The sequence below is a fragment of the Danio rerio genome, chromosome 21 (assembly GCF_052040795.2).
Source record: "Danio rerio strain M-AB ecotype USA chromosome 21, GRCz13ab, whole genome shotgun sequence".
In the NCBI taxonomy this organism is placed as follows: domain Eukaryota; kingdom Metazoa; phylum Chordata; class Actinopteri; order Cypriniformes; family Danionidae; genus Danio; species Danio rerio.
Window position 1 is genome coordinate 50,427,387 of NC_141041.1, and position 12,614 is coordinate 50,440,000.

The following is a 12,614-nucleotide window of genomic DNA, read 5'->3' on the forward strand; positions in this document are numbered from 1 at the left end:
ATGTAACCCCGCCGGTCCTACCGCTCGCTACCCTATCCGAGCTGGAATCGAACCGGCGACTTCCCACATGGGAGTCGGTTGCTCTACCAAGGCGGCTAAAGACAATAACCCTAGTGTCTGTCCCTAGAGCACCTTTAGAGGTCAACCTCACTCCCATCGGGGTCACAGCACTAATGTACCCCACCGCTCCTACACCAACCAAACCGCTCCGAGCTGGGATCAAACCCATGACCTTTTGCATGGGTGTTGTTTGCTCTACCAAGGAGGCTAAAGGCCATTGCTCCTAACGTCTGTCGCTAGAGCACCTTTAGAGGTCAGAGGAGTGAGGTGTGTGTGTGTGTGTGTGTGTGTGTGAATGAGTATGTATGGGTGTTTCTCAGTACTGGGTTGCAGCTGGAAGGGCATCTGCTGTGTTTTTTGGAGACTACCAAAATACTCCACAGTTTAATGTAGTAAAAACTAAATGTATACTGTAGTATTTATAACAGTATGTCAGTTAATACTACAGAATGTGGAGCATCGGTTCGAGTAATATACCTTGCATATTTAGTTACTGTAGCATTTTTATTATCATGTGCGTGGACACAGGATCTTTGTCTTTAAAATCTCTATTTCTGTTCATACATTCAATTAAATCATTATTTTTCAAATATTTATTAAGTTTTGCTGAAATAGAAATATCTTTAAAAACATAAGAAATGGTTAATATTATTAGAAATATTGTTTACAGTTTCTCTACAGAGCTAACCACTGTTTATCAATGATTTGCCGAATTTCCTTAACTTGCCCAATTAGTTAAGCCTTAAATTTAAATGTGTTGAAAAAATCTTCTCTCTGTTAGAAATGGGGGGGGCGGATTTATACTGGGGCTAATAATTTAGACTTCAACTGTATATTGTGAATGCAAATACTAGCATGTGTGTGTGTGTGTGAGCATTACATCACTCATTATCTGACTGCAGTGTGTACTTCTCTGACCTTCTGCGCTGACGTCATCCTCTGCTAAACTCAGTCCCTGTCGCGCTTATATTTGCATAAACATTTTGGTGAATCATAAATCTCCCCGCCAATCGATGAACGGGAAGTCGAGACCAAGCGAGTGTGCTGTACAGTCTGCGAAGTCTGCGTGATATTCAGCACACTATGTCATCTCCTGCAGTAGGCTTTATGGGCTTTTTTCTTTCTTTTTCTTTCTTACTCCTTTTATATCACAGTAACAACAAAACCATTACAATGTATACAAAACGAGCAAAACATAAACGTTTGTAGGCATTATTATTTTTAGAGCAAGGAAAATATGAATTAAAAATAAAATAAATTTAACAAAAGGAAAGAAAGAAAGAAGGTCGCTGGTTCGAGTCTCGGCTGGGGCATTTGTGTGTGGAGTTTGCATGTTCTCCCTGCGTTCGCGTGGGTTTCCTCCGGGTGCTTCGGTTTCCCCCACAGTCCAAAGACATGCGGTACAGGTGAATTGGATAGGCTAAATTGTCCGTAGTGTATGAGTTTGTGTGTGAATGAGTGTGTGTGGATGTTTCCCAGTGATGGGTTGCGGCTGGAAGGGCATCCGCTGCGTAAAAATGTGTTGGATAGGTTGGCGGTTCATTTTGTTGTGGCGACCCCGGATTAATAAAGGACAAGAGAATGAATGAATGAAATTGGCCATAGTGTGTGTGTGTGTGAGAATGAGTGCGTATGGATGTTTCCCAGTACTGGGTTGCAGTTAGAAGGGCATCCACTGTGTAAAACATATGCTGGAATTGGTGGTTCATTCCGCTGTGGCGACCCCTGATGAATAAAGGGGCTAAGCTGAAGGAGAATGAATGTATGAATAAATGAATGAATATATGAAAAAAATGTAATGAATGAATGAATAAACGAATGAATGAATCGTTGAATGAATAACCGAATGTATGAATGAACTAACGAACAAATGATTGAATAAATGAATAAATGAATAAATGAGAAAATTGAATAAATGAATAATTCCATGAATGAACGAATAACCGAATGTATGAATGAACAAACGAATGAATAAATGAATGAATCCATGAATGAATGAATAAATGAAATAATTGAATAAATGAATGAACGAATGTATGAATGAACGAACGAATGAATGTATGAATGAATGAATGAATAACCAAATGTATGAATGAACGAATGAACAAATGAATGAATAAACGAATGAATGAATGAATAAATGAGGAAATTGAATAAATGAATGAATCCACGAATGAACGAATAACCGAATGTATGAATGAACAAACGAATGAATAAATGAATCCATGAATGAATGAATAACCGAATGAATGAATGAATAAATGAAACAATTGAATAAATGAATGAATGAATGTATGAATGAACGAATGAATGAATGAATAACCGAATGTATGAATGAACAAATGAATGAATAAACGAATGAATGAATGAATAAATGAGGAAATTGAATAAATGAATGAATCCACGAATGAACGAATAACCGAATATATGAATGAACGAACGAATGAATAAATGAATGAACAATTAACCGAATGAATGAATGTATAAATGAAATAATTGAATGAATGAACGAATGTATGAATGAACGAACGAATGAATAAATGAATGAATGAATGAATAACCGAATGAATGAATGAATAAACGAACGAATGAATGAATGAAGGCAGCAACATTTTTTCAGGAAAACATACTGCTGACCATGAACTGCACTGAACACTCGAGACTTTCAGATTCTTTGACTTCTTTAAGGGTCAGTTCACCCAAAAATGAAGCTTTACTCTTATTTTTTTATTCATTTATGAGTTGCTTTCTTCAGTTGAACATTACAGAAGAAATCTGCAAACCTGTAACCATTGACTTTCATGAAAACAAATCTAGAAGTCAATGGTTACAGGTTTCCAACATTCTTCAAAATATCTTCTTTTGTGTTCAGCTAGGGAGAAGTTAAAGGATGTAAATGTTGATATTTTCAGTTGTATCCTTCTTTTAACTTGCTCATCTTTAGTGTTGAACTGACACGTTTGATGTGTTCATGCTGGAACTGCTGAACAAACTAAACCCAGAATCTTCAGCAGCGCAGCGGGCTAAACTCTCTGCCCACAGACCTTCCCAGAACTCTGCTTACACTGAAGAACACACACACACACACACACACACACACGCAAACACAGAGAGACAGACACATACACACACAAACATATACACAAACACATACATACAGGTACATACACACACATACATAAGCACATATGTACTAAAAATACACACACTCACACACTGACACAAACACATACATTTACACACGCACATACACACATATACACTCACATACACGTGCCCTAATACATATAAACAAAGACACACTCGCATATACACTCTCAAAGAAACACACACTCTTTGACAAAGACACATTTACACGCATGCTCACACAGACACACTCACAGACACAAAGAAACACACGTACGCACACATACAGACACAAATGCACACTTATTTAAACACACACACACACACACACACACTCTTTGACACAGACATGTTTAAACACATGCGCACACAGACACATATGCAGACACATAGGCACAGACACACATGCACACACACAGGCTCGCACACAGAGACACTTACAGACACACACTCACAGACATACACACACATGTTCTGTGTTTTCAAGCTCTATGGGGACTTCCCACAGCTGTAATGATGTTTCTACAGTAGAGAGTGTGTTTTCCCCAACTCTCCCCTAACCATTCTTACATCTCTAAAACACTTCCCTCTGTCTCATTTGTGAGCCCTTTTCCTCAAGAAGATCTAAAAATGTCCCCACAAGGTCGAAATGTACTGGTGTTGCAATACTTGTGGGGACATTTGGTCCTCAATATACCAGGACGACAAACACACACAGTATTCCCCCCACCCTAGAGTAGACATTGTCAGTAATTCATCTTTGCGGTTGAAGAAAAACTCCCACAATTTACAAAAATGTTTTGATCAAAACGTCAGCAATCGCCTCTCACGCTTTCAGAAATAAAGGATCATTACTGGTGTAACCTCACTCCTCTGACCTCTAAAGGTGCTGTAGTGACAGACGCTAGAGCCTCCTTGGTAGAGCAACCAACTCCCATGCGGAAAGTCACCGGTTTGATACCAGCTCGGAGCGGGTTGGGTGGCGAAGGACTGGTGGGGTTTATTTGGTGCCGTGACCCGGATGGGAGTGAGGTTTAGGGGGTGAGTGTAACGGAGGCCAGCCAGTGCAGTGCTGTGCAGGTAAACCTCACTCCTCTGACCTCTAAAGCTGCTCTAGCGATAGACACTAGAGGCCATGGTCTTCAGCCTCCTTGGTAGAGCAACCGACTCCCATGTGGAAAGTTGCTGGTTCGAAACCAGCCCGAAGCAGGTTGGGTGGTGTATGAGCGGCGGGGTTACACTGGCATCAATGCTTCCACCAGGAACCTTCAATATCATGCAGGGGTGGACTGGGACTAAAAATTTGCCCTGGCACTGTAGCCATACCAGCCCACATTACCACACCGACACAGCCCCACGCACATTCACTACTTATATTGGTGTAGAGATGGTAAAATTATATAAGCAGTACCTATTTAAGAGATATTTAAACATTTCAAAACAAAAACAACTCATTTATATATGCAATCATGTCATTTCTTTTCGGCTTAGTCCCTTTATTAATCTGGGAATCACCAACTTATCCAGCATATGTTTTACACAGCGGATGCCCTCAAAGCTGCAACCCATTACAGGGTTACCCAATTCCCAATTGGCCTACCCAGTTCACCTATAGCATGTGTTTGGACTTGTGAAGGAAACCCAAGCGAACATGCAAACTCCACACAGAAACACCAACTGACCCAGATGAGGCTCAAACCAGTGACCTTCTTGCTGTGAGGCGACAGCACTACCTACTGTGCCACCGCACTGCCCCCTTTCGAGACTAGTTGAGTTAATTTTATGTATTTGGCAATGTCTGGGCTTTCTCTTTTTATGGTCCATCTCTGACTATTAGCTTGTGTTGCACTTACTGTTTGTTTGACATTCTTGCCAGATCTTGATTACGTCTAGGTAACCTCAGATTGGGTCGGCCCATCTCGAAATTGGGCAAATGCTTAACATTTATTATTCTTATTCTTACTATTATCATCATCATCATGATAATATTCACATCTCGCACGAGATAAAAGCTGCCTACATGTAAAAACAATACATATGAAAAAATAGCTGACTGGCCCACATTTAAAAAATGGTCCGGCCCTTCTGGCATTTGCCAGAGTTGTCAGATGGCCAGTCCGCCCCTGATATCATGGACACTTTTCATCCCACAGAAGCTTCCTAACAGTGGAAAAAGCTTCCTTACAATGTTACAAGAGCCCCTTTCACACGTACAGACCTTTCCGGAAAATGACCGGCAATTTTCCTGGAGAGGTGTGTATGTGTGAACAGGCCCTTTTTAAAAATACCGGTAAATTCGTTCTGGCAATTTTCCGGAAAGAGAAGTAACATTACTGGTAATTTGCCGGAATGCTGCTCTGTGTGAACGCAGAAGGAAGACTGCCGGAAAGAGAGCATTCATACGTCTAAAAAAGCACTGACGTAAGGCGTTTACTTTAGCCAATTTTTAGAAATAAAAACATAACAGACCTGTATGTAAATTCACGATGATTCACAAACTAACATGTTGGACCGACATATAGGAACTATATTTACCACAAGGGGTCGCTTTTGAATCATTGAAGTAAAATGGCACAAAAGAAGTAGTGCAAATGCTCTTCATATATTTATTTTTATTTTTTGTTCATATTTAATGATTTATTTATTTAAATATGACTTTAAAGTAAGATCTATCTATCTATCTATCTATCTATCTATCTATCTATCTATCTATCTATCTATCTATCTGTCTGTCTGTCTATCGGTCTGTCTGTCTGTCTGTCTGTCTGTCTGTCTGTCTGTCTGTCTCTGTATCTCTGTCTGTCTGTCTAATAAATGCATTTATTTATTTATTTATTTATTTTATGAATGAATAAAGGTTTGGTCCTTCAAAGTAAGAAACCATGTCTGTTGCATCTTTTATTTCTTTCTTTCTTCTTTAATTAACTCGCCATAGAAATGTGGTGAAGATGAAGTTATTGGCATCATTTATACTTTAGTATTTATTTAATATATCTTTCCTGGGTCCTTAGGCGACTGCTTACTTCACTTATAATGGTAACCATTGATTCCTTACTATGAAAGTCAATAGTTACCGGTTTCCAACATTCTTTGAAACATCTTCTTTTGTGTTGAACAGAAGATAGAAAGTCATACAGGTTTGAAAAAGGCATATTGTGAATTATTTTGGGGGGTGATTAGATTTTTCTCCATTTTATTAGTTTGACCTCCATTTTTGATTCGTGTTCATCTTTTTATAAAATGGGCCCCTCGCGAGAGTAATAGCAGCTCCGGTGGTGAAGGAGTTACCGGCTGGAGAGAGGCGGAGCCGCGGCGCGCGACCTGTTCTTTTCCGGGAAACGAGCGGTGCGGGCTCTGGAGGAAGTGAGCGCGCATGCGCGTTCTGGTCTGGGTGGATTTGGGGACCCGGACTAGCGAACAGGGCGGCGTTTCTATGGTGAAGCAGCTTTTTCATGCGCCACATGGAGCAGATTACGTCGCATCTTCTGCTACTGTCTTTTTAACGAGAGAAGAATTCGTAATTACGACCTTCCGCCGATCAAAACCAGCCTCTTTTGGAGCCTTTATGTAACGACCTGGAATATTCTTAGCGAACAATAGGGTAGCATTCCAACCTTCGTCTCTGCAAAGGCGCCTTCCACCTCAAAACTATGTGAATATCCTGCAAAGCAGCTCGTTTGAAGCTTATATTTAGTGACCTGCAATATTTTACCGAACATTCTGTTAACGTTAGCATTCAAGCGTCGTCTTCGGAAATGCGTCTTCCTCCCTAAAACGGTCCTATCTGTGTGTATCTCCGGTGTCTCCTCCTCCAGCGGGTGTGCAGGTCTGATGAAGCGGCCGATGGTGCGCTCCTCCCCGGTCAGTTCATCACTCTTTCCCCCGAGGCAGATCTGAAGTTCATGTTCCGCCAGGAGGTCGGCGTCCTGTCCTTCATTCCGTCTTGTTCCTACCTTTTCCAATACGAGCAGAGGAACATGTCTCGGTATAATATCTACAGCCTGCTGGACTGGATGTACGGCGGTGTGGACCCCATGTTTGAGGGCAACGGAGGGCCCGAGTGCGCCGCCTTCATCAGCCCGCGACAGAGGCTATTAGAGACGCTGATAATCGTCTTTTTCTCGGTCCTGGAGGTGTTGCTGGCCCTCAAGAAGCTCAGCTTCCCGAAGGAGGTCAGGGATGTGGGGAAGGACGGCCGGAGGAATAACGTTAAGGTGGACAGCTGGGGCAAGAACCTGTTGCTCGTGGCTCTCTGCATGACTTTTGGGGTTGAGGTTGGATTTAAGTTCGCCACGAAGACCGTCATCTACCTGCTCAACCCGTGCCATGTGGTCACTATGGTGCAGGTGAGTGTGCTTATGCTAAATGCATGGTGAATTGTTGTGCAGAATAATAATAATATGATTAGACATGATCTTGGCGGAATGATGAATGATTTCAGGTTTGACATTTTAAAAAAAGTGTTGGTTCATCTTCATCACAATCAATAAATCACTGGAGTTTTGCTTTATGCTAATAGAGTTTATCTAGTTTTTTCAGATATCTGATACTGTTGGCGGTTCATTCCACTGTGGCGACATCAGAATAATAAAAGGACTGAGCCAGAAAGAAAATGAATAAATCTGATACCGATATTTAATTTAGTTAAAGGGATACTGCATCCTATGGTTGCACAATACTGGATATTTGCCGATAATAGATATGCTGATACATTTCAATTAATTATGGCTGATATTTAATTTAGTTAAAGGGATATTTCATCCTAGGGTTGCACGATACTGGGTCTTTGTCGATATTAAAGATGCTGATTTATTTCCGATAAATACGGCCGATATCTAATACCAATGTTTAATGTAGTTAAAGGAATAGTTCACCATAGGGTTGTGTGATACAGGAATTTTGCTGAAATCCGATATGCTGATATATTTCAACTAAATATGGCACCGATATTTAATTTTAGTTAAAGGAATATTTCGTCCTAGGCAGGGATGATACTGGATTTTTAAAAATATTTTATATGTTGATATAGTTCAACTAAATATGACCGATATCTTATACCGATATTTAATTTAGTTGACGGTATATTTCGTCCTATGGTTTCACAATACTGGATTTTTGTCTATCCGGTATGCTGATTTAGTACATATTACCGGTATGCTGATATATTACAACAAAATTTGTCCGATACCATATTTAATTTAGTTAAAGGGATAGTTCACACTAGGGTTGCATGATACAGGATTTTTGCCGATATCCGATATGCTGATATATTTTTAGCTAAATATGGCCCCGATATTTACTTTAGTTAAAAGGATATATTGTCCTAGGGTTGCACAGTACTGCATATCATATGCTGATATATTTCAGCTAAATATTGCCGATATCGGCTGCCGATATTTCATTTAGATAAAGGGATATTTCGGGTTGCATGATAATGGATTTTGCCAATCTTCCGAAATGATGATATATTTCAACAAATTTTAGTCGATAACTAATACCGATATTTAAGTCCACATTTTTTTTGCCTTATATACTGAAATCAATATAAAGCAAATGGTGTACTTGTTTGTATATTTAGGCTATTGTTTGTTTCAGTTTCAGAGTCCAAAGTCTTGTTTTGAACAAAAAAACATATGAATGAAATAAAAAAAAAGTCATTTACTCACCCACTTGTCACAACTCTTATAGCTTCTTTCTTCTGTGGAACATAAAAGAAGATATTTTGAAGAATGTTGAAAAATCTTGTTTTAATTTCCTACAATGGGTGTTAATGGATATTGTTTCACAGCATTCTTCAAAATATTTTCATTTGTGTTCAGCAGAGAGAGAAAAAAACTTTGGTTTTAAAAACACCTGAAGGCGAGTAAATCGTGAGTAAATGTTTATTTTAAGATGAACTATCCCTTTAATTTTAAGTGTTTCTGGATTTTATATGTAAATTTTAGCTTCTGAGGACTGAATATAATTGCATGAGCTGCTAATTTAAATTAAAATACTGTTTAGTATGCTTCAAAACGAGTCCTAAAAATGTGCGCCACTTTTTCTTTTTTCTTTTATTTATTCATTCCTTATACTCCTGACCTCTCCTTTCCTTCATCTAGGCTTTGAGAGCGAGCCAAATAAGAAAGTCAAGGCAAATAAAACAAGTTTAGATTTGCTCTTAGGCATGGAGTTGAGAGTTGTTGTGCAGATGTGCCGATAAGACATGATTTGGGTTGGAAATTAAGAGACTGCAGGTTTGCCATTCAAAAGGTTGGTTCATCAGAAAGTATATAAGGATAAATTAATTTGTGGGGCGACACGATGACTCAGTGGTTAGCACTGTGGCCTCACAGCAAGAAGTAAGCTAGTTCGAGTCCCAGCTGGACCAGTTGGCACTCTGTGTGGAGTTTGCATGTTCTCCTCATGTTGATGTGGGTTTCCTCCAGGTGCTCCGGTTTCCCCCTTTGTCTAAACACATTTGCTATAGAAGGATTGGGTGAGCTAAATTGGCTGGAGTGTATGAGTAAGTGTGTGTGTGCGGCTGTGAAGGCACTCGCTACAAAAAACATATGCTGGAATAGTTGGCAGTTCATTTCGCTGTGGTGACCCCTGATAAATATGGGACTAAGCTAAAGGAAAATTAATGAATGAAATTAATACGTTAAAATTAATACTCAACTTTGCACATTTATTTATAGGGATAGTTCACTCAAAAAGTAACATTTTGGTCAGGTACTTGCACTTTTCTTTTCACACATGTGTTTTTTCTTCTGTTGAACACAAAAGAAGATGTTTTGAAGAATGTTAGAAAGTGGTATAGACGCTGGCAATATTTTATTTCGTTCTATAGAAGTCAATGGTTGCCGATTTCCAGCATTCTTTCAAATAAAAACTCATTTGAAACCCCCTGAGGGTGAGTAAATAGTTAGTAATTGTTCATTTTTGTGTGAACTATCCCTTTATTGTATTTATGTATTTATATTTAAAGTAAATAGGTTTGTTTTAGAGGAGGCTTTAGTGTTTTAGCTACCGAGAACTGAATGTCTTTGTATTATCCGCTTATTTAAATAAAATGGATTTGCATAGCACACAGAGGAGCAAATCTAAACTTGTTTGCTTTATTTGCCTTCACTTTCTTATTTGGTTCACGCTCGAAGCCCAGATGAAGGAAACGAGAGGTCAGGAGTATGGGAAAAGAGGAAGAGCTGCACATTTTTGGTATTCTCATCTGAAGCTGTATACATTTTCTTTCTCTCTCTCTCTCTCTCTCTCTCTCTCTCTCTCTCTCTCTCTCTCTCTCTCTCTCTCTCTCTCTCTTTTACAGAGTTTACCAGCCGAATAAAGAGGAAACGGTTCTCATTTAGGTGTATAGTTTTAGTTTTTGGTTCACTTTTTAAGTTTTAAAAAGAATTATTATCCAAGATCAAACGCTATGCAAATGCAGTAGGTTATTAAATAAGTAAAAAAAATCAGCCGAAAGGTTATTAAATATCTTTAGATATGGTTAAATATAATAAACAATAGGGGTGTCACGATTTCGGATTTTAATCGAAATCGATCGAAATTTATGCTCAATTTCGATTATCGAATCAAAAAATAGAATCGTCGATGCTGCCACGCCCCCATGTCACGTCAGCTTGGCTTGCCAAGCGGGAAAAAAACAGGCTTGTTGAAGTGCTTGTTAAACTGCAGACGCAGGAGACCCGTCGACAGAGCTTAAACCCTCTCCTCTTTCAATGAAGTCGCCGGTGTGTAAGCATTTTGGATTTCCAGTGAGTTATGTTGACAACGTTCGTGTTGTCGACAAAAAAACACAGTTTTACAAGCTCTGCTATGTACGTATTACGTACGGTTCGTCCAATAGACAACACCGGCATCGTGATCCTCCGCCCACCCCCGTTGCAAATCCGCTCGCGAAAAGTACACACTCAGGCCCTGTTTACACGGTCTTTGTTTTTAAATGGCATTTTAGAACCATTTGACATCCACAGTGGCGTGTAGCATTTCTGAGCAGCCCTCCTTCCTCTCTACCTCTGAAAATGCACATCACGTGACCACACAGACACAGACGCACACACAGCCATGCGCTCGAGACAGCAGGTCCAGGCAGTCAGAGGACTGCTTCAATCTTTCACTCACTTGTACTGAGTCATTTTAGCGAACACCTCAGATACTGTTGGCTGGTTCCTGTTGGTTGTGCGTCTTTTTTTACCGACGCCATTATAACGACACAGATCACTGCCTATTCACGAGTCCCGCAGAAAAAGTGATTGACAGGTGGTAATTATGTGTGTATCTTGCCTTTATTCATTTACTGTATGATTTGTTTATGGGTAAAACAAAGACCATGCAGGTCAGGTAGTTTAAACGGTAGGCTACAAATAATTAATTGGTCATTAATTAATTATTCATAATCAAAAATCGAATCGAATCATGCCTTCAGAATCGAAAATGTAATCGAATCGAGGATTTGGAGGATCGTGACACCCTTAATAATCAAATATTATATATACATAAACGTAACACTGCCGCGCCCCGTGCGATAGTATCGTGTATCGGCGATGATCTCACAGGGCGACGATATGGCGATCTTAAAAGTTCGTATATCGCCCAACACTAATGTCAACAGTTTAAAGACTATGTCCTGAGCATCTGATTTTTTTCTTGGTGCTGATGTGCTTTTATTACATTTAAATTTCAACGAAATAATCAAATTATTCAGGAAATATTATGTCATTACGAATGCCTTAAATAATGTAGCCTTTGACAGTAAGCGTCAGTGTTTCTTGACATTGGGAAGGGGACGGGGTGTTGCTGGATTTGTGTGTACCTTGGAATAAAATCCTGCAGACGCCCCTGAGCCTTAATATTTATTTTTTACAGTGCGAGTAATCCTTTTTATCCATATTCATGATTATTCAGCTACTTTGCATGTGATCTGTCCACTTTAGCCATATATAATCAGCTATATTAACATAAGTGTTTGAGTCGTGCTATTTTGAGGATCATGTAATTATCCAGCTATTGTTCAAGTAGGATTAAATCATGCTTCATTATGGGAGTTTTAATTAAGGCTTTTAATAATTGCCAATTAAATATTTCAGTAATTCAAATCTGAGGCAGGCGACAGGTTAGCACTGTGGCCTCACAGTCGGTGTTTGTATGGAGTTTGCATGTTCTCCCCATGTTGGCGTGGGTTTCCTCCGGGTGCTCCGGTTTCCCCCACAGTCCAAACACATGCGCTGTAGGGGAATAGATGAACTAAATTGGACGTTGTGTGTGAATGTGAGTGTGTATGGGTGTTTTCCAGTACTGGGTTGCAGCTGGAAGGGCATTCGCTGTGTAAAACATATGCTGGAATAGTTGGCGGTTCATTCCACTGTGGCGACTCCTGATGAATAAAGGTGATTAATGGATGAATGAAATCTGAGCCGATATGATGCAAG

General features: G+C 39.6%; 1 protein-coding gene across 14 annotated transcripts in view; it reads left to right on the plus strand.

Annotated features, from left to right (window-relative positions):
• The first annotated feature begins 6,575 nt into the window (after positions 1–6,575).
• tmem164 (transmembrane protein 164) overlaps positions 6,576–12,614 on the plus strand; it is a 40,337-nt gene continuing 34,298 nt past the window's right edge. For all 14 annotated transcript variants that reach the window (XR_015520838.1, XR_015520839.1, XR_015520837.1 and 11 more), the window contains exon 1: positions 6,576–7,532. Coding sequence is in view for 1 of the 14 variants with exons in the window: in XM_087301978.1 (XP_087158104.1) it covers positions 7,089–7,532 (444 nt within the window). In the remaining 13 variants the exon portion in view is untranslated. The remainder of the gene's footprint in view (positions 7,533–12,614) is intronic.